The sequence below is a fragment of the Erinaceus europaeus genome, chromosome 11 (genome assembly GCF_950295315.1).
Source record: "Erinaceus europaeus chromosome 11, mEriEur2.1, whole genome shotgun sequence".
NCBI classification, from domain to species: domain Eukaryota; kingdom Metazoa; phylum Chordata; class Mammalia; order Eulipotyphla; family Erinaceidae; genus Erinaceus; species Erinaceus europaeus.
The window spans coordinates 55,940,825-55,963,146 of record NC_080172.1 but is presented as its reverse complement, the minus strand read 5'-3'; the positions used below and the strand labels follow the sequence as shown (position 1 = coordinate 55,963,146).

At 40.6% G+C, this 22,322-nt stretch overlaps 1 protein-coding gene across 8 annotated transcripts in view; it reads left to right on the top strand.

Annotated features, from left to right (window-relative positions):
• The window catches only part of HAO2 (hydroxyacid oxidase 2), a 49,530-nt gene that overhangs the window by 4,344 nt on the left and 22,864 nt on the right, over positions 1-22,322 (top strand). For 2 of the 8 annotated variants that reach the window (XM_060201792.1, XM_016193227.2), the window contains exons 2-5: positions 13,014-13,152; positions 13,572-13,723; positions 16,436-16,719; positions 18,760-18,969. In XM_060201792.1, coding sequence (XP_060057775.1) covers positions 13,022-13,152; positions 13,572-13,723; positions 16,436-16,719; positions 18,760-18,969 — 777 coding nt within the window. In that variant the 5' untranslated portion in view covers positions 13,014-13,021. Of the gene's footprint in view, positions 1-13,013; positions 13,153-13,566; positions 13,724-16,435; positions 16,720-18,756; positions 18,970-22,322 lie in introns of all 8 variants that reach the window. The other 6 variants (XM_060201791.1, XM_016193225.2, XM_060201795.1 and 3 more) reach the window with 3 other exon arrangements.

Below are 22,322 nucleotides of genomic sequence, written 5' to 3'. Positions count from 1 at the left end.
TAAAACAACAAGGGCAACAAAAGGGAATAAATAAATTAATTTTTTTTTTTAAAGTCTCAGTCTTCAGAGCTTCAGGTGGGAAAGCATGTCATAAAAAGGAGGCACAGTGCACATGGAGCTACCAATGACTAGCAGTCTTCTCAATGTAAGACACTATTCTAGAAAGCCTGCATGGGACACAGTGCTTATGCAGGCTCTGTGGGGTAGGCATTTGTATTTGCTCACTAACAATTTCATGGAATGTGAGGGGAGTGATGTGCCTAGAAAGAGGCAGAGTGCTTTGTTCTTCCTCCATAGCTCCCCTCAGCATCTCTTCCATCTAACTTTTCCCAAGTTGTATCCTTTTCATTTGTCATCACTGGGGCTTCAGCTGACTTTTTCAGAAAGACAGAGTAAGAGAGGGAAAGACAACACAGTACCAAAGCTTTCTCCAGTGCAGTGAGGTTCAGGCTTGAGCTGGGTCACACCCATGACAAAGCAGACACAATATCCAGGTGAGTTATCTTGCCAGCCTTATCCATTTCATATTAAACCCTTTTCTAAGACACACTTTTGTTTTTATTTATTTTTGTCTTTCATCCTTCTCTTTTAGGAAGGGAATGTAAATTGGTCCAATCTCTGTGGAGAGCAGTCTGGAAAACCCTCACAAGGCTAGACATGGACCTTCCATATAACCCAGTAATTCCTCTCCTGGGGATATACCCCAAGGACTCCATAACACCCAATCAAAAAGATATGTGTACACCTATGTTCATAGCAGCATAATTCATAATAGCTAAAACCTGGAAGCAACCTAGGTGCCCAACAACAGATGAGTGGCTGAGAAACCTGCGGTATATATACACAATGGAATACTATGCAGCTATTAAGAACAATGAACCCACATTGTCTGACCCATCTTGGATAGAGCTAGAGGAATTATGTTAAGTGAGCTAAGTCAGAAAGATAAAGATGAGTATAGGGTGATCCCACTCATAAAAAGAAGTTGAGAAAGAAGAACAGAAAGGGAAACTGACAGCAGGATTTGACTGAATTTGGAATAGGGCACCAAAGTGAAATGCCTGGTGTGAAGGTGAGGGTGGATGTTCAGCTTCCCGGGGTGAGGATGGGTGAGTGGAGGGATGGGATGGAACACAGTCTTTTGGTGGTGGGAATGGTGTTTAATATATACACCTATTAATTTGTAGTCATATAAATCACTATTTAATTAATATGAGAGGGGAAAATTGATTGTATGTCTAAAACTTCTTAAAGCACAGACTGAGTCTTTTTAATACATAGGCTGAGTCTTTGATATGTTGACTCTCTCAAAAGCCTAGACCAGGGAGAACAGAAGCAACCGGTGGCACACCTATATATAAGTAATGTCAAAGGACATAAATCATGGTGATGTTGCGTATGATACAACAAATCCTAACAAAGGGATTTTTCAAAGTTAACTCAATTGCCAAATAATGTGATTATAGCAATAACTATCTATTGTCTTATTAACCCTAAGACAGCAGGAACCTCCCACTTCCTCTATAAAGCCCATATTTCCCCCAGTCCTGGAACCTCTAGGGTGGGGCTCACTTTCCTGCATGCTTCTCTCAATTCATACCAAATGATATTGCATCCACTGATCCCAACCTAATCAACACAAAGAGTAGTACCATGTCAGCATGCTTCACTTTAGACTGCGTCCAGAGACATCAGGCATGGAATTTCAACCCTTTACTCTCATTACTCAGGTGAGACCTTTCCTTTCATAGTATTCTCTAATTCTATTCTAGATGGTTCACTTCCTAACAAAGTCCCAAAACCTAGATATAGACCAGGTCCCATGAAATAGAGCATAGGTTCACATGTATCCATAAAGTAGGGCAAAATATGTATCTAAAATAGAAAGTACACAATAGTCTGCAGTGAGTCAGTATAAAGTTCTTAATGAAATAGTGTCTACTTAGACTTAGATACCCTCCTCACCTACTTCCTATTATAGTTCTCTCACTCACTCCAAAGCTAGCCTTATCAAAGCAAGTACTGCAAAAGCTGAATAAGGGCAAGAGACTGGCATAATTTAATGATGACTCTTTAGTCACTATCAGGCCATTCCATCAGCTGGGGCCCTAATCGGGAGTCTTGAGATTCCCAAATAGACATGATTGGCCTAAACCTCAAATAAATCCCTCACACACACACATATTTCCCATTTTTTTTCAATGGTCCTGCCTTCATTTTCTTTCTAAGTCGTATCTACACACCTATTACTACTTCTAGGTATTTTTCCTCTTCTGTCTCAGATAAGAGAAATAGTGCCTGGCTTCCTCTGTTGTTTTCCAGTGATGTTATAAAAACAAGATTGCTGGTGACAAATGTTTCAAGTCCAGGTGAAACTGGGATTCATAGTCCTCTGGTTTTCTTCCCCTATCATTTACCCCTCTGGGAATATGGACCAAATTCTTTTTGGGGTGCAGATTGTGGGATTTAAGCTTATATAATTGCTTCTCCACTGGACATGGATTTTGGAAGGTTTATCCATAACCCCCAGCCTGTTTCTATCTTTCCCTACAGGGGTTAGGGCTCTGGAGAGGTGAGGTTCCAGGAAACATTGGTGAGGTCATATGCCCAGGTAAATCAGTATGGAATCATAGTATTCAGGAACATAGTAAACAGGAATCATAGTAAACAGGAACCATAAAGTAGGAATAGAGCAGATGGAAGTAGGGACCTTAGGGTGGAAAGCTAGAAATTCTATTTAAGTATGTTCCTAGGAGAAAATATCTTAGTAATATTTGCTTGAATTTGATAGCTAACATGGAGGTGCATTAGAAATATTGTCTAGGAAGATGGTGTCAGAGTTGAGAATAGAACTAGTAAGCATGATTATGGCAGAGAGTTGCTCACAAACTAAAATACATAAATGCAATTAACTGTTTACCATGTTGATCTCAAATGGGTCCCTTATCTATTCATATTTAGCATTAGGGCTTGTACAGCCTCTGAGTTCCTGTCAGAGTGAGCTCACAGTCAATGGTCATAGCTGAGAACATTCTAGGCTGCACTCACTTCAGAACCAGTCTTCCTCGAGTGGCAGAGTAGGATGACCCAGCTTCCCTTCAGAAAGTAGGGCAGTCCCTACCATTGCTAGTTCATAGTGAGGGTATGATCCTGAAGAAGCCCACAAAAGGGCTTATGATGAAATTTCCAATGGGCATGACGAGTGATAGTAGAGAAAAGGATCTATTAGATGTCTAGGCCTACATGAAGGAATCCAAATATTCCTTGATAAGACACCCTTTTACATAAAGCTGGTAAACTAGTAAGTAAAATGTGTCTCTGAGTTCTGTTAATTTCTAACCATTTAACTGAACTTGATAGCAATGGAATCATAGAAACCGCTGATGGATAGTCTGATAGTCCAAAGAGTACAACTTGTACTCTTGCCTTGGCATCTAAAGTCATGCTCAAGGTTCAAAACCCTAGTCCCACATGCAGAAAGGAAGCTTCACAAGTGATGGAGCAGTGTTGCAGCTATATTTCCTTCTCCTTTCCCTCCTCTCTCTCTTTCCCTGTCTCTAACCCTCTATTAAATCAAATAAATAGCCACTGGAAAGATGGAATCTTTGTGTAGGTATGGAGCCTCACCAATAGCCTGGTGGCAAAAAAAAAAAAAAGAAAGAAAAAGAAAAAGAAGCCCCCCCAAAAAATGATGGTTCCCTGTTTTGTACTTTATTGCCATGAACTAGGTGCTAAGCACTGTTTTTGTCTTTATGGGGAAGGACACCACAGAATGTGAGGATCCAGGGGACCTCATATCAAATATCTTTAATTTTGGTAGCTTCAAGTATAGTCAAGAATTAAACTGAAATATGCAAGACCTATCATATATTGTTATTTTTTTATTAGTGTTTCACAAAATAACAGGACTACAATTACACACTGTTTTCACCACCAGAGTTCTGTGTCCCCATTCCCTCCATGGGAAACTGCAGGTGATTCTCCCAATGTCACAGATATGGGTTGACTATTATTTCTATAACTATCAGTCTGTCTGTCTGTATCTATTTATCTATCTTTCCCATTTTTCCAGTGGTCCTGCCTTTTCTTCCATTTTAAGTCACACCTATATCTATTACTAATTCCAAATGTCTTTCCTTCTTTCTTTCCACTTCTCTTTCTAGGTCTAGATGGAATTGAATTTCAGAGCCCTCTGGTTATCTTTCCCTAATCTTTCTCCTCCTCTGGGATAATGGACCAAAATTCTTTCTGGGGTACAGAAGGAGTTCTTGCTTCTGTAGTTGCTTATTTGCTGAGCATGGGCATTGGCAAGACCTACCATTTTTAAAATGAGGAGTGGAGTTGAGGCCCAGGGAAAGAAAAAGATTTACCTCCACACATAAAGTTGCTCAGTGTCATAAATTCATCACCCTCTGATCAGGCTACCTCTCAATTTGGCACAAACATGAGTCACCTGATTAAAAAAGTTAATGATTTCTTTTAGGTGGGGGGGGGAGGCATATCCAACTTGATCCCTTTTTTTTAAAGATATTGACTAACCAGGCAGAGATTGATTAACCCCAGCATAGATAAGTAAAGTCTCTAGAAAACTTAAATCTATGCTGAGACACATTTTATCAAAATAAAAAGAAGTCCTTGCATTATTTTGCCAGATTACCCAGAAGTCATTGCAAAAATCACATACTATGCCAGACAGAGCAACAGAGCACTAAGTACCTGCATTCTGAGTTCAAAGAGATCTGAGTTCATTTTCAAAATCTGCTCCTGTACAAAGTCATCTATGATACTCTTTATCAGCTCTATCAAAGATAGCCCTTGAAACTATCTTTATTAGTTTTACTTTTAATAATGATCAACAAGACTGTGTGATAAAAGCGGTACATTTCCTTGCAATTCATGCCACCAGAGTTCCACATCCCATCCCCTCCATTGGAAGCTTTCCTATTTTTTATCTCTCTGGGAATATGGACCAAAGATCCTTATGGGGTGCAGAAGGTGAGAGGTCTGGCTTCTATAATTTCTTCTCCACGGACATGAGCACTGACAGTTCAATTCATACTGCCAGTCTGTTTCTATCTTTCCCTAGTGGGGTAGGGCATTGAGAGGTGGGGTTTCAGGATGTATTGGTGAGGTCATCTGCCCAGGGAAGTCATGTTGCCATCATGGTAGCTTTTGCAACTTGGTGACTAAAAAGCATTTAAAAATAAAGCAGAAAAAAAAATTTACTAATCAGGAACCTAAAGGCAAGAATATAGCAGATGAGATTTGGATTCTTCATATTGGAAAAGGCTAGGAAGTCTATTTTAGGTATATTTCAAATGACCCATGGCTTTGGTTTTACTAAGTTTTGCCTGAACTTGATAGCATGCAAGTAGGCTGAAAGTATTGTCTGGAAAGATTGTGTCAGAGTTCGGATTAGGACCAAAAAGCTGGATTAGGGCAGAGAGTAGCTCCCAAATATGGGAAAAGTATACAAATACCTTTAGCTTACCTGGGGACCATGTCTATTCATATTCAGCAAAGTAGCTTGTGTAACCTCTACATCCCTGTTGGTTTGAGCTGGCATTCCATGGTCATAGTTAGGAACATTTCAAGCTGCACTCATTTCAGGACCAGTCTTGCTTGAGTGGCAGAATACCATCGTTATTCTATGTTGAGGGGAAGTTCATGATGTTGTTCTTGTCAGAGATGATCAGTGATGGTGTAGAGAGGGATCTGTTAAAGGTGTAGGTTCATCATATTTGTGTGGGAATGCCAGGATCCCCTCACTAAAGCCCCAGATGATGGCCTGGCCTGGTAGTGATTAAAAGGACCATCATTAAAGTGTGCTGGTCACTTGCCCTTATCCAGTTTTTGTAATCTTTACTTTATTTGACAGGGTTAGACTTAGGATGATTGAGGGAAGTGAAATAGGAAATAGGTGATGGGGGGGGTATCTAGGTCTAAGTAGAAAATATTTGATTAAGTACTTTATGTTTTCTTTTTTAGCTCTTTCTACTTGCTTGCTGTACTTATTGAGTCACTGTAGGCTATTACACCATTTTACTTGAAGGTATATATTTTCCCCTAACTTATGTATACCTGTGCACATGTGCCCCATCTGATGGGCCCTGGTTGGTATCTAGGTTCTATAACTTAGAAGGTGTGCCACCCAAAATGGAATTAAGGTGTCCTATAAGCTAGGAAAGATCTCACCCAAGTATTAGAGCTGGGGGGTTGACATCCCAGGCCTGGATACAGTTTGAAGTGGAACATGTCAAGGTAGCACTGATTGTATTGATTTGGTTGAGATCAGCAAATGTAGTGTCAAATGTATGGATCAAAAGAAGCATAGAGGAAAACTAGCAAAGTCCCAGAGGTTCCATACAAGACCTTACCATGACTTATGTCATTTAATGCTATTTATAAATAACTATCTTATATACTGACAAGACCAGTTGCTTCTGGTCTCCCTAGTCTAAGATTGTAGATGATTTAATATTTCAAAAAAAAGTTATTGTTCAAAAGGCATTAACAAGTTACACCTAGCTTTCTAATCACTCTAGAAAGGACATATGCTCATGACTAGGCTAGTGATCTAATTGGTTTACAACAGTTCTAGGGCAAGGACATCCTTACCCCAAGGGCCTTAGAATGTTATTCAAGATATGATAAACTGAAGCTCTTAAAAGAAAAGCAAGGAAATAAATCATGAGGGTCCCTCATTACTGCAGAAGGGATTCAGAAACTCCCAAACTCCCTGCACCCAGTCACAGAGCTTGCTTACAGCTAAAAGAGTTGAATGACTGGAAAGGAAGGAATCCTGTCTAATGAGTGCTTGCAGGATGGTGGGTGTTATTACATAAAGCAGAATCAAAAAGATTCTGCCACCAATAGATTCTAAGCTTCGGTCCACAGTGTGAGAGGGCATAGCAATCTTGAGATGAGGGAAACCAGTGGACCAAACTTAATTCTTACAGCAGCTAAGCAGGCTGGTGCCATCAGTCAAATACACTAAAGTTCTTTTGTTCCCTTACTCCTATGCACCCATCATCCTTGGTTCCTTGAGTGATTCCAGTGCTGGAGACATTCTAGTCTTGGTTTCTGTTTGCCTGTGTTGTCTTTGTTTTGTTTTTGGCCTGAGCACCACACTATTCTGGCTATTGGTGGTTCCAGGAATCAAGCCTGGGACCTTTCACATACAAGTTCCATGCACTATCCCTAAGTATCTCCCTGGCCCCCTGGTCTTGTTCTTATCCTGATTCAAGGTTACCTTCACTTTCCTTCCTTATTTCAGGGATTCCCCAAGGGATCATCTCCCTTATTCACAGAGGTGGGACATCCGTGCTCTATCTGGTTCTGACACTGCTCTGTGTTGGTTTCTCTGGGTCTTACTCTCTGCCACCTTGCATTCCATGGACTCTTGTAAGAGGTTTTCTCCAAGACGGCATTGCTGTGGAATGACTATGTTTTGAAGCCACTCTCCTTGAGTATGTTTCCCCATCAACAGTAATTTAAAAAAATAAATAAAATTCCTTTCATCCAGCCAACCACTAATGGTATAATCTCATAAACATTATCCAAGTGCAGCCATGACAGTTATCTTTACTGCCCCACCATGCAGCTTCCCCCAGGGTGCCAAACCAGGCAGTGCCTGCACCTGGAGGTGCCACAATAGAACAGCATTGGCTTCCCCTTTGTACCTCTACAACCTGCCCTGTAATATCTTGCCAGAGAGTTCATACAGAATGCCAGGGGTGGAGGAGTGAGAGGCGGGCATTTCACAAGAAGAATCACTCTGCTATCAGCATTGCTATACTGGCCCCAAGATGAATCATATGAAATTTTTGAAGGAAAACACTTGTCATCCAGCTAGACTGCAAGATGTAAAAGGGCAGCATTGAAGGAAGCAAAATCTGCTTTGAAATGCCTGCCCTCTGTCATCTCTGTCTTCCTCTGTTCCTGGCACGGAAAACAATTTGAGTATCAGATTATTTGTATCTGATGGCCTTGCTCCTTGAGTTTCTCTTCCTCCTCACTGATAAGCTAATCATATGTATATCCCCCATTTGACATTGAGATCAAAACAAACAAGCAAACAACCCCCCCAAAATCTAGAAAGAGTAAAAGAGAAAAAAAAAACTCCCATTTTTTTACTTGTGATTAAAAGTGCCTTACAAGATTGTAAGATTACACACCACATCCACCACCAAAGTTCTGTGTCCCCAACCTCCCACCTCCCAAAGATAACCACCATAGTTCTTATAAAGTCTTAGAAATAGTTTTGCTTGCTTCTATTTTTGTTGTTTGTTTTGTCTTTATGCCATGTTTATAAGTTCTCTATATGTCACGTATGAGTGAAACCACCCAATATATAGTTGGAAAAATGCTAAGATTATTATAGGTAAAGTTCTTGGTCCATGTGAAAAAAATCTTTACCTTTTTCTTTCCTGGGTCCACCTCTTGGGTAGATAGGTAGGGTAGAGAAGAAAAGAAGAAATATTGTTGTGGGCCTGGAGATGACACAGTGGATAAAATTTTGAACTTTCAAAGATGAGGCCTTGAGTTTGATCCCTGGCATCACACTTGCAGAGTAATGTTCTGGTTTTCTCTCTCTTGCTTTCTCCCTCTCTTCCTCATAAGTGAATAAATAAATCTTTTAAAAAGTAGAATACTGAAATGGAGTTGAAATAAAATTGGAATATAAGAATTCCATTGGATAATTTGGGGTTTTTTTTAAAAATTTTTTGTTTATTATTTTTCCTTTTTGTTGCCCTTGTTGTTTTTATCATTGCTGTGGTTATTATTATTGTTGTTATTGATGTTGTTGCCAGATAGGACAGAGAGAAATGGAGAGAGGAGGGGAAGACAGAGATGGAGAGAGAAAGATAGACACCAGCAAACCTGCTTTACCACTTGTGAAGCAACCCCCCTGCAGGTGGGTACCCAGGGGCTTGAACCGGGATCCTTACACTGGTCCTTGAGTTTGGCTCCATGTGCCTGCTACTCTACAGCCTGACTCCCTGGGGCTTTTTTTTTTTTTAACCTCTTAAGTTTTGTATGGATGAAATTTAAAAACATAAAGTGTAAGCAACAAAGCTATTCTCTTTAGTAATAATCACCCTTTAATTAGATATCTAATAAAATTATGAGTGAAGTATTCTCCTAAATTTTATACATGTTTTACAAAAGGGAAATAACGGCCTTATGATTACATTTTCATTTATTTATTTTAGCTACAGATGGAGAGACAGACAGACAGACACCATAGAACTAGAGCTTTCTTCAGCATGATGTAGTTCCAACTCAAACCTGATCATGTACCTGGCAAAGCACCACACTATACGAGATGGTCCATGTTTGTGTTTTTAATCTACATAATTCATTTTAAATGTCTACTTATTTCTTGAAAATAAAAGAATTTCACGTGAAAAAGTGATAAGTCAGAGTTTTGTTGCTTGTCCTCCAGTACAAACAATACCAGAGACTGAGTAAGGAACTTCAGGCATGCACATACAATGTTTTATCAGTTTAGTCATTTCCCTAGTAACTAAAATTCTTCAAAGCAATGTGTAATTTATGTGAACCAACCAATTTCCTGTGTACCATCAAACTGAAAATGGAAAATGTCTATCTTTAAAGTCTACCAGAATACATTATTCTAGAATACCCACCTACAATAATTTACTGCCTAATATTTCACAAGTTACTTCATTTTTTAGATGTCATTTTATGCAAATACAAAATGAAGAGACCGATGCCTTCTATGATTACTTTGTAGGGAGGTAGAAAAAAGATTTTAAATAGAACTGTAATTTTAAAAAATAGTGGTTGACATATATAAAGCAATGTTCAGATTCCAAGTAGGTGAGTGAATCGGAGGTATTTCTCTTGGATTAGATACAACTGTCATTGCATTTCCACAACAGGAATCTGTAGAAGAGGGTTTCTGTGTGGGCCTATAAGACATGGAGATTTTTCAGGGCAGCCAGAATTGAAGCCTGGAGAAATCTCATCTGACAAGGTAAAGAAAAGACACAGAAACATTAAATTCAAGTAATGAACACCTATGAATAGCTATGCAGTGTCATATTATCTAATGGCTGAGGATACAAAGTACTTTGGCAGGGTGGGTAGGAGAAGCGTCCCAGAGTCTGTGATTCAGCTGGGAAGACTCTTAGGATACAATGTGTGGTTGACAGTATGATTCGTTACAAAGAATGCAAAGCCAAAAGGCTGAGTGGGCAAAGTCTAGAGAAAAGCAGGTGTAAACCTCCCAGAGTTCTTTCTCAGAGGAATTATGCATGATGCACTTCATTGCCCTGGCAGTGAGTTGTAATCACACACAAAATGCTTTCACCTAGTGAAGTTCATTCTAGAGACTCAACACAGAGTTGTGTCTTGGTGGCTTGTGATGTATACACCCTCTGCTTAACCGATGCCAAAGCTCCAGGCTCCCTCCCAGAGGAAAAGCAGATGTTCCAGGCTCCCTCACAGAAAAAGAAAATGCTCAGAAGAAATCATATTACTTGCACAAGCAGATTGTACACAGTGCACCATTCTTATCAGCAAATGGTGGGAACTCTCCTGAAAGCCAAGTTCCCAGACTCAAATTCCAACCTTGCAAACAGGCTACTAGAGGGACAGTCTCCTTGATTAAGTCCCTTTGGTTTCATTAACCCATTGATGCACACAGGCATAGAAACATGTGTTTCCAACATGGATGAATAAATACGGGAGGCAGGGATGAGACAAATTAGATTCAATCACTGAATTTTATCAAATCTACTCAGCACCACAACAAACCCCTGCTCAGCCACTAACAAAATGTCACCTATAGAAGTTGTGTGACTGATCCAAATTCCCCTTTCACCCTCCATCTTGAAACCCTGCACCTATCAGGAGCCCTCTTTTCTATCTGCCATATAACTTCTTTTATTTAATCCCCTTAAATAGAACCTAGACTCAACTAGGTTCTAGCTCTCAAGTCAGTTGTGTCTGTCCCATCCCTACCTACTCTACACTCCCCAGAACCATTCATCTGGTTCCCATGGTCCCTTGTCCACTGAGGAACTGTCCCATTTGTGTTTAAAGCCCTAGTTCCTGGAACTTATTCCCATTCCTCAGCCAATGACTAAAAGGACATTTTGTTCATACTTAAGTCTTAGGCTTATTACTATTACTATTAATTCCTACCACCAGGGTTGCTAATTTCTACTCCTCTGCCAACTACCTGGGAAATACCCATAGCTGCTTACTAACCATAGAGTTCTCAGTCTTTCCTTCTACAGGAAATCTATTTGCTATGACTAATTGCACAGTGCCTTCAACTTCTTTCCCACTGCCCTCACCTCTGCTGAAAGAATTTGCTTGTTTGTTTGCATGTGTTTGTGTTAATACCAGAGTACTTCTCAGCTCTGGCCTATGCTGGTAAAGGGGATTGAACCTGGGAAGTTGTAGCCCCAAACAATCATGCTTTTGCATTACCACTATGCTATCTCCCTATCCCTAGTAAGAGTTTTTAACTCCAAACCCTCCCCTCTCCCATTTGCTTGATATGTTTATATCATAGAGTCCATACTCCATAAACATAGAGTTTTAATTGGAAATAAAAAATGAGTGGAGGTAACATGTGGTTTACTTAGTCTCAAAAGTAGAAATATGTGCAATGGTCCAGTCAAGAATTGTCCAGAAGTCACAAAAAAAAAGTCAGCTTCCTCCTAAACATTAGCCACACTGCCAGGCAATTCAGACCCCAAAGTTTTGGGGGGAGCTTCCAGATCACCGGAGTCCAACACACACACACACCCACAAGGTCTCCATCCCTCATCCACACAGATATGAAAATGTGGCTTTCCATGGTCATTGGAGTTGCCCTGAACATTTTTTGAGCACCCTAGAAGACTAAGAGATCTGCCATGAGACAGCAGTTAAAAAAAAGAGTATGAACAAATTTGTACTTTATATAAATTCTGGGTACCTGGAGGGAGACAAAGTAGAGAGTAGATCTGATGGCTAAGAGACAAAGACAATCTTATGATGATCTTTTCCATGAGGCTGGAGCCTGCATGACTCCACCATTCCTGGCAACCAGGGTTTTTTTTTAAATATTTTAAAAATTATTTATTTATTTATTTATTCCCTTTTGTTGCCCTTGTTTTTTATTGTTGTGGTTATTGTTGTTGTTATTGATGTTGTTGTTGTTAGATAGGGCAGAGAGAAATGGAGAGAGGAGGGAAAGACAGAGAGGGGGAGAGAAAGATAAGATACCTGCAGACCTGTTTCACCGCTTGCGAAGCGGCTCCCCTGCAGGTGGGGAGCCGGGGGCTCGAACGGGCATCCTTACACTGGTCCTTGAGCTTTGTGCTACATGTGCTTAAACCACTGCACTACCGCCTGACTCCCGGCAACCAGTTTTTTTGCTGGAGGGTGAGAGACAAAGATAGAGATTAAAAGGGAGACAGAGGGTGGGGGTAGATAGCAAAATGGTTATGCAAAGGGACTCTCATGCCTGAGGCTCCAGAGTCCCAGGTTGAATCCCCCACACCACCATAAACCAGAGCTGAGCAGTGCTCTGGCAAAAATAAATAAATAAATAAATAAAAATAAAAAGAGAGAGAGAGAAAGGAGAGATACCTACTGCACTGTTCCTTAGCTCATGAATTTTACTCCCTGCAGCTGGGGTCTAGGGGCTTGAACCCAGGTCCTCATTCATGGTAATGTATGCACTCTACTGAGTGAGCTACCACCCAATCCCCTGATAGTCTTATAGGAGGTGGGAGCCTTCAGTGAGGTCTTGGGCAGTAAGTGCAGCAATGAGAAGTATTGGAATAATCACAATTTGGCAGGGGCTTGGGAGGGAAGGTATAGCCTGATTCCCTGTATCTCTGGGTGAAACATCCCAGACTTCCAGAAAGGCTTACTGTAGAATCCCAGCAGCTTCATGTCGTCGCCTACCCTGGTCTACATTTGAAGTTCTCTGAGTTTTTTTTGTTGTTGTTGTTTGTTTGTTTGTTTTGTTTTTCCCTCTGAAGGTCCAGAAATGCCATTGGTGTGCTTGACAGACTTTCAGGCTTCTGCCCAGGAGCGTCTTTCTAAATCCTCTTGGGATTTTATTGAAGGAGGAGCTGGAGATGGCACTACAAAAGATAACAATGTTGCAGCATTTAAAAAGTCTGTCCTTCTGTATCCTTTTGCCACTGAGTTCAGATGCACTGCTTCCGGGCTCCTTGAACGCAGTCAATAATCTGCCTTCAAGGAGCACAGCACTCAGGATACAATGGCTTTCATGTTTTATGGTTGGGGGTTTGTTTGTTCTACATAATTTTTGAAGGAGGGTGGTATGGTGTGACCCATGCATGCACTAGGAGTTCAGAAAACAGAGGGATAATGTAAAGCAGACTGTTTCTAAGGAGAAGAGAAGGAATCTCCATTGGACTATACTGCCTAGTGATCCCACTCACCCCAATGGAGGTTTCTTGGAGTTTGCTTCAGTGTAGGTCTCCGCCAGGAATCTGGAGTTCCTAGCACTAGGCAGCGGCTCTATAGAGAAGAATCCCACCAACAGGAGATCTCTTTGTTGTCTAGCACAGAATCCACCTCCGACCCCGGTACCTGAAAGATGTGTCAGAGGTGGACACTAAAACTATGATCCAAGGGGCAGAGGTTAGCGCCCCCATTTGCATCGCACCCACAGGTTTCCACTGCCTGGCCTGGCCCGATGGAGAATTGAGCACAGCCCGAGGTAAGAACCATTCCCATCTTGAAGCTGGGTCCAAAGAGGCTGGATGTGTGGACAAGTCCTGCAAATCAAGGGGAGGCAGCATGAGGACTTTTCTAGAGAAAGGTCTAATGGTCTGGTTGGCGTTAAAGAGGGTGGGAAAAGAGATGCTAGAAGCTATGCTTGCACAACATCTAACATTGAGGGAGCATTCATTAAAATAATAGTAATAATAATAGTGATAGTAAGAAGAAGAAAAAGGAGAAGAAGCATGTAGAGTAGGAAAAATAGAAAGGTGAGAGTCCCATCAAGGCAGGCCTAAGAAGAGGGGTGCTGGCCCCAGTGACTTACACCCTCTTTGGGGAGAGGAATGCTCATGGCTAGAGCTCATGGACCAGCGCTGCTTCTGGATGAGGGGAGCAGGATGAATTAAAAGAGCATGTCCTGAAATAGGGTACTGCTGGCAGGCTCTCTTGTCCAAATGTTTTATTCTGTTTTCTTCAATTTACTGTATCACTTTATTTGAAAATATATTGTTGTTATATTTTGTCTCCATCCTAGTAATCCCTTATTTTCTTTTGTGGTTCCTCACCACCAAAAAATGAAATAAAATAAATATAGGAAGAAAACAGGTGGTGGCACACTCATCTGAGTGCATAAGTTATCATGTGCAAAAAATTGGGTTCAAGCCCTGCCCCGCCCCCACTTGAAGGAAGTAAGCGTCATGAGCAGTGAAGCAGGTCTGCAGGTGTCTTTCTTGCACTTGTCCTCTATATCTCCTCTCCCCTTCTCAATTTATGTCTGTCTTATCAAACAATATTAACTTTAGAAGGCCACCAGGAGTGGTTGATTCACTGTGTGGGCACCAAGTCCCAATGACAAACCTAGTGGCAATAAAAATAAAACAAAAACAAGTAAATTAATAAATATAAAGGGTCTGGGAGAGGAGAGGAGAGGAGAGAAGAGGAAAGGAGAGGAGAGGAGAGGAGAGGAGAGGAGAGGAGAGGAGAGGAGAGGAGAGGAGAGGAGAGGAGAGGGGAGGGGAGGGGAGGGGAGGGGAGAGGAGAGGAGAGGAGATGCAAAGCAAAAAGAAAAGAATTACACAGGGTTTGAAAACATTTCTATGACCCCTTTGTACTCTTTCTTAAAATTAATTAATTAATTTTTTATTTTAATGACAGAAAGAGAGAGAGAGACCTGAGCTGCTCACCTTTGACTTGTGGTGGCTTATATGACCTCAGAGCCACAGCAGGTGTAAAAGTCTTGCATAACTGCTGTGCTATCTCCCACCACTTATGTACTCTCTACCCTCAATCAAGTCTCTGTTTTGAGTGTTGCCCAGGACTTCCATGGGAACTTTTCCTTTGATTCTATAATACAGAAAGTAATGAATCTTGAGAATTCCAGCGCTGAAAATGATATCTATCTGGTTAGGAACCACATCCGGCTAAGTTGAAATATGAGTAACCTACATGAATATGACTCCTTCACTGAAGTTCCATGGTTGGATGTGCTGTGTCAGGGTTGGGGAGGGGATGGGATATCTTCTGGTGCCATTGGGAGTTGAAATATGAATTTTTGATTAGGCCAAATATTTTACTCATAGGTTAGGTGCTACTCTTAAGGTAAAATGTTACTGACTTTAACCTATAGGAGAATTCCATGAAAAATAATTTAAGTAGGAAATTAGAAATATACTGTGTAGTTGCATCAATATTATTCTCTCTCTCTGCCCCTCAATCTCTTTCTCCCTCCTTATCTCTCTTCCTTACCTTACCCCCTGCCGTCTCTCCCTGTCTGTTTGTCTCCATCTGAAAACAGATCTTTTCAGAGTGGCAAAACCCTTGTAATGACAAAACAAAAACAAAAATTTCTATTTGGTAGATAGCTCAATGAGAGTACAGACAGGACTTGTGAGTATTAGACCTAAGGTTTAGTCCCTCAGTACTGCCATATGGCATAGCTCCAGTCTGTCTGACTATCTCTTTGTCCATTTATCTACTAATGATCTATCTATCTCAAATTTTAAATAAGTAGAATAAATGTAATAGCTCACCAAGGAAGGCACCCAACTTGCCATGCACATGACCCAAGTTTGAGCCTAGGCCTCATGGCATTGGTGGAAACTTTGGTGCTGTAGTGTCTTTTCTTCTCACCTTTTACATCTGTCTCTTTACAGATGGCTCATATCAAGTATCTTATTTAATCTCCAAGTAGTCCCACAAGAGAGGTATTACTACTTTCTCCACTTTCTTTTTCACAGATAAAAACCCTCGGCCCTACAGCTGAGAAGTGATGATGCCAGTGTTCTTCTATCATCAGATAGCATACTTGTCCCACTACAATTTCTCAATTGAAATTACAGGTCTTAATCTTCCACTCTCTGTAATTCTCTTCTACTTCATTAGTGTGCTCATAAGAAGAACAATGTTCCCATCTGAAAGCTGTAACTTGCCCAACACAGTTCTGGAAATGAAATGACATCTCGATTTGGCAACATCTTAATAAACAGGGCAGTGTCTGTGAGACGGGTCACACAAGGAAGAGTCAGGCAACTGTGGGCCTCCTAGTTTGATCAAACACCTTAGGTCCCTGATTCCCAGGAAGGCACAATTCATTTGAGCTTTATTATTATTCCCAGAGCAAGCTGGGCAGAAGCAGCATGGTCACCCGGGCTTCTCACCCTAATGCAGATGTGTCTGCCATCCAACCCAATTTGTGTCACTTGCTTTGCAGCTGCCCAAGCAGCTAACATCTGCTACATCACCAGCACATATTCCACCTGTAGCCTTGAAGACATTGTTACTGCAGCTCCCAAAGGTCTTCGCTGGTTCCAACTCTATATGCAAACAAACCGGCAACTAAACCAACTGCTGGTCCAGAGAGTAGAAGCTCTAGGTTTTCAAGCTCTGGTCATCACTGTGGATGTGCCCATGCTTGGTAACAGACGCCATGACCTTCGAAATCAGCTGGACTTGAAGTCGAATTTACTGCTGAAGGATCTTCGGTCACACAAGGGGGTAAGAAAGATAGGGAATCTAGTGGGCAAACAGAATATAAAACAAAATGTTTTCTCCCCTGGAGCGGTGAAAATTGTCACCACAAGTGCTCTAGTCAGAGAAAAAGGAAAGACTTTTTGCATGAAATAAGAGAGGGGACCAACTGGTGACTCATCTGGCAAAGTGTGCATGTTACCATGAGTTAGGACTTGGGTTCAATCATTAGGTCCCCACCTGCAAGGGGAAAGCTTCATTAGGGAGAGCAGTATCTCTCCTTCTTAAAAATTTTTTATTTATAAAAAGGAAAGACTGACAAAAGCATAGGATAAGAGGAGTACAACTCCACACAGTTTCCACCATCAAAACTCCATAACCCATCCCATCCCCTGATAGCTTCCTTATTCTTTATCCCTCTGAGAGTATCAACCCAGGGTCATTATGGGGTGCAGAAGCGGGAAGGTCTGACTTCTGTAATTGTTTCCCCACTGAATATGGGCATTGAGAGGTGGATCCATACTCCCAGTCTGTCTTTCTTTCCCTAGTATAGCAGGTCTCTGGGGAAGCAGGGCTCCAGGACACATTGGTGGGGTCGCCTGTCCAGGGAAGACCAATTGGCATCATGGTAGCATCTGGAACCTAGTGGTTGAAAAGAGAGTTAACATATAAAGCCATACAAATTGTTAACTAATCATGAACCTAAAGGCTGGAATATTGCAGATGAAGATTTTGGGTCTATGTTTTGGAGATAGCTAGTAGGTCTATTTTAGGTATATGCCAAAGGGCCCGTGACTTTATTAGTTTTTGCCTGAGCCTGACATCTGATATGCAGGTAGACCCAAGTTACTGTCTGGGGAGATGATGTTATATCTGGAAAAATGGCTAGAAAGCTGGATCAGGAAAGAGAGTAGCTCCCAAATATGGGAAAGGTATATAGATATTGTTGACTATACACACCACTGATTTGATCTGGGGCCCATATTCAGCTTAGGAGCCTATGAAACCTCTGCATCCCTGTAGGTCTGAGTATGTCTTTCTCCTCTCTCTATCCCTCTCTATCTTGTGTTGTCTCTTACTGTCTAACAAAAATAAATATGGCTTCCAGGAATGTTGGAGTCATGAGGGCATAGAGCCCCATCAATAATCTGGTGGGAAAGGAAAAAAAAAAAAAAAAAAACAGGAGAGTACAACAAACAAGTTCTTCCAACATATGTTACTTTGTGGCACACAAGGGATGATCACTTGGGGTGGTACACTTAGACAAGCTGATCCCCTCAAGAAGATGCTCAAGCCAGGGTGAATGGCCTTTTAAGTGCCATCAGCCTGACTCTAACTCTCTTGCCTTGAGAACTGAAGTGTCAGTATCTCTATGCCTGGAGCTCAGCTGTGGAATCCAGGAGGCGACAGCATATGTGTGTAGAGTCTCTGAGATGGCCCTTTTTGCAGTTAAGCTCTTGCAATAATATGGGGCAGTATGTTTCAGAGAAAGGAAAATCTTTGTAAAGTTGGAATCCCTTGACCCTGATAGAGTCAATCTAATGACTATGCATTTCTTCTCATCAACTAAAGAATACTCATGAGGCTTTCAGGAATCCTTACCTCAGGTCCCAAAATTACACTGATATTTACATTTGACACACATGCTGATGCAAATAACCAAGGATAAAGGGCAAATCATGGGTAATATCTTATTTAGGATTTTTAAAGTACTCACTGCCCTGGGTTATTTCAAACAACACACAGCATGGTCTATCGTGGGTGTTTTTGTTCATCTCACTGGCTGAAGTTTCCATTAATATTCATAATCCAAGTTCGAGTGTAACTATGGAGCCAAGGACACAATTATATGTTATTGTGTAAGCAATTGAAGAAGTAGTGATCAGTAATGAAATTATTTTACACTAACTTTGTTATGAAAGGAGCTGTTGGAGATACTGTTTGGTTTCATTGCCCCTCTTTTTGAGCTTATAAATGGTGACTCTCTGGATGTGAAATAATCTATGAACTCTGGTCAAGCAATGCTGAAAGCACTCAGGACTAAGGTTCTTTTTTTATTCCCAGCAGATAAACCCCATGCCTGTTCTCCAAATGTCTCCTATCGATTCATCCTTCAGCTGGAGCGATCTCTCCTGGGTTCAGAGCATAACTCAGTTGCCCATCATCCTTAAAGGGATCTTGACCAAAGAGGATGCAGAGTTAGCTGTGAAGCACAATGTACAAGGCATCATTGTTTCAAACCATGGTGGGAGGCAACTCGATGAGGTTCTTCCTTCAGTAAGTAGGCTGACTTCAGAAAAGGTGTGTTTTGTGAGGACTCTGTATGTGTCTGTATGCCTGCAGTAAGATTTTCTGTTACTTGGCACATGCTCACTCTCCATTATCACATATCTATCTGTGAATTTTAGGAACTTCTAATCATTAGTGTGTGCCAACATATCTTCTGCCCTTTGTGCATATTAGCTCTAAATCCCACAACAATTCTTCAAGATGGGTAAGATGACTCGGTTGTGGATACTGGAGTTTAGAGATACTAAGTCACTGGTCAACTTGCACACTGATAATCAGTGGTTAAGGTGGAAGTTGATGAGAGAAATGCCCCATAGGTACTGAGTTTCCTCCCTTTTGGAAGAAGTTCTCAGTTTCAAATGTGCTTGTCTGCATGGATTATAAAGACTCACATTTCCTCATATTTCACACCTTTTCTTAGAAAATAGCTAATAAATAGCGTGAACTTTAAAATGTTCTATGAATTATTTTCTAAAAATATATGACAGTCTAGTGTGCTCCCTAAGGTACTAATTTTTGTTCTGAAAAGGTAGCATTTGAGAAAATGAAATGAAAGGAATAGTTTCATTCATATGTGGAATATAGAAAATTGAACTACATGAACTTGGAAAAAAAAAGTAGTAAACTCATCTCTAAGACCTTGGGAGAACTATGGCGGCTATTGGAGGGTAGAGACACAGAACTTTAGTGGTGAGAGTGGTATAGAACTATACTCCTACATTTTATAATCTTGAAAATCACTATTAGATCACTAATAAGATTTTTAGGGAAGGGGAAGATATCATAATGGTTATGCAAAGAGACTCTCCTGCCTGAGGTTCCAAAGTCCCGCCATAAGGCAGAGCTGAGCAGTGCTCTGGTAAGAGAGAGAGAGAGAGAGAGAGAGAGAGAGAGAGAGAGAGAGAGAGAAGAGAAGAGGAGAGGAGGGGAGGGGAGGGGAGGGGAGGGGAGGGGAGGGGAGAGGAGAGGAGAGGAGAGGAGAGGAGAGGAGAGGAGAGGAGAGGAGAGGAGAGGAGAGGAGAGGGAAGAGAGAAAGGGATAAAATTTTTTAAAAAATTAAAAGGAAGGAGACAGGGAAAGAATCTTTAAGTGAGGATTAATTGATCTTACCATTAATCAATTAAGCTTGCCATTATGGAGATATATAGGCTATTCTTCAAGAGACCCTATTACTATTTGACTCATTCTAAGAAAGGGAAGTGGGTTTTTCCCCTCTTAAGGAGTGTGTATGTGTGTGTGTGTGTGTGTGTGTGTGTGTGTGTGTGTGTGTGTGTGTGTGTGTGTGTGTGTGTGTGTGTTGTATGTGTGTTTAGAATAAGCAAAGAATATTCACTAAAAATAAATTATAAGGCATGCACAAGAAAAAGTCCAGTGGGAGTCAGGTGGTAACACAGTGGGTTAAGTGCACGTGGCACAAAGTGCAAGGACAGGCATAAGGATCCCAGTTCGAGCCCCAGGCTCCCCCACCTGCAGGGGAGTCACTTCACAAGTGGTGAAGCAGGTTTTCAGGTATCTATCTTTCTCTCTCCCTCTTTGTCTTCCCCTCCTCTCTCCATTTCTCTCTGTCCTATTCAACAACAACAATAATAAGTACAACAATAAAACAAGGGCAACAAAAGGGAATAAATAAATGAAAGAAAGAAAGAAACAAACAAACAAAGAAAAAATCCAGTATACCACACCCACTTCAGGTTTCTAGCAGTGTTTTCCTTTCCTTCATTCCTAAAGTTCCACCCTTGAGATCATTTGATAGGCATCATTCCCTTTCTGGCTTATCTCACTTAACACAAATACTACAATTTCCATCCAAGCTGAAGCAAAGGTGCTGCCATCATTTCTTACAGTTGAGTAGTATTCCATTGTGTATATATACCATAACTTAACCACTCATCTGTTGTTGGGCATCTGAATTGTTTCCAAGTTAGACTTGTTTCAAATTTTGCTACTATAAATATAAGTGTACAGAGATTTCTTCTGATAGATGTTTTACATTCCTTGGGTAAAAATACTAGGAGAAGAATTTACCAATTATAGGGTAAGTCCATTCCTGGTGTTTTGAGCACTCGCCAGACTGTTTTCCATAAGGACTGAGCCAATTTACATTCTTACCAGCAATATAGAAGGGTTCTTTTTTCCCCACATCCTTTACAGAGCTTGTTTCTGTCCTTTCTGTTGTCTGACATTTTGCATTCCTCTGATAATCTGCAACTTTAAACATTTTTGAGCATTTATGTCTGTTGACCATTTGTGCATCTTCTTTGATGAAGACTCTCCATATCCTTGCCCCATCTTGAATGTGATTGTTTTTTGTTGCTGACTTTGCCACAATATTTTTTTCCACTCATTCATAGATGGGCATTTAGGTTGTTTTGATGGTCTGGCTGCTGTAAATAATGCTGCTAAAAATGCTTAATCTTTTTAAATTTGTGTTTTCATACTCTTTGGGTAAATCCTTAAGAATGGAATTTCTGAGTTGTTTGACATTTCTTCTTTTAGCTTTTTAAGGACTCTACCACAGAGGCTGCTTTAATTTATGTCCCACCAACAGTGTTAAACTTTCCATTTTACCTGCCCTCGTCAACACATGTTGTTCTGGTCTTTTTGACATAGGGCATCTCATGAGTGTGAGGTGGCAACATTTTGTGATTTTTTTTTGTTTTGCATTCCTTCAGGAATGCAAAACAGACAAACATTTTCACATACCTGTTGGCCATTTGACTGCCTGAATTGCAGATATGTCTGCTCAACATTTCTGCCCTTTACTTTTTTGCCTGATTGAGTAGGTATTTTTGTTGTTGTTGTTGAGTTGTATGAGTTTATTATCTATTTTGATATTAACCTCCTTGCCTGACGCTTTATGTGCAAATAAATGTCTTATCCCAGTCTATTGGTTGCCTTTACAGTTTTTGTACTGTTTTCTTACACTGTATAAAAATCTTTTAGTTAAAAAAAGTATTTTAGGTTTATACAGTCCCATTTATTTATTTATTTATTTATTTATTTTCCATTACAGTCAAGTCCCTAAAGATGTCTCTGTGGTCAATGACCATGTGTGTATTGCTATGTGTTTATTTTATGTGTCTTTTTTTATTTGCTCAAATACCATACAGTTTTGATTCTTACCACTTTATGTATAGTTTGATGGCAGGGAGCATACATAATTCCCCAACTTTCATGATCTCCCCTTAACCCTCAGCAAGACTGCTATGATTATTTGAGAAAAAAGCTTCACTATTTTAAATAATACATCAGTGACCATCCTTAAATCTTTAGCATATTCTCATATATTACTCTAGAAAAACTCCATGAAATAAAGTCATATCAGTTGGTTTATACATTCC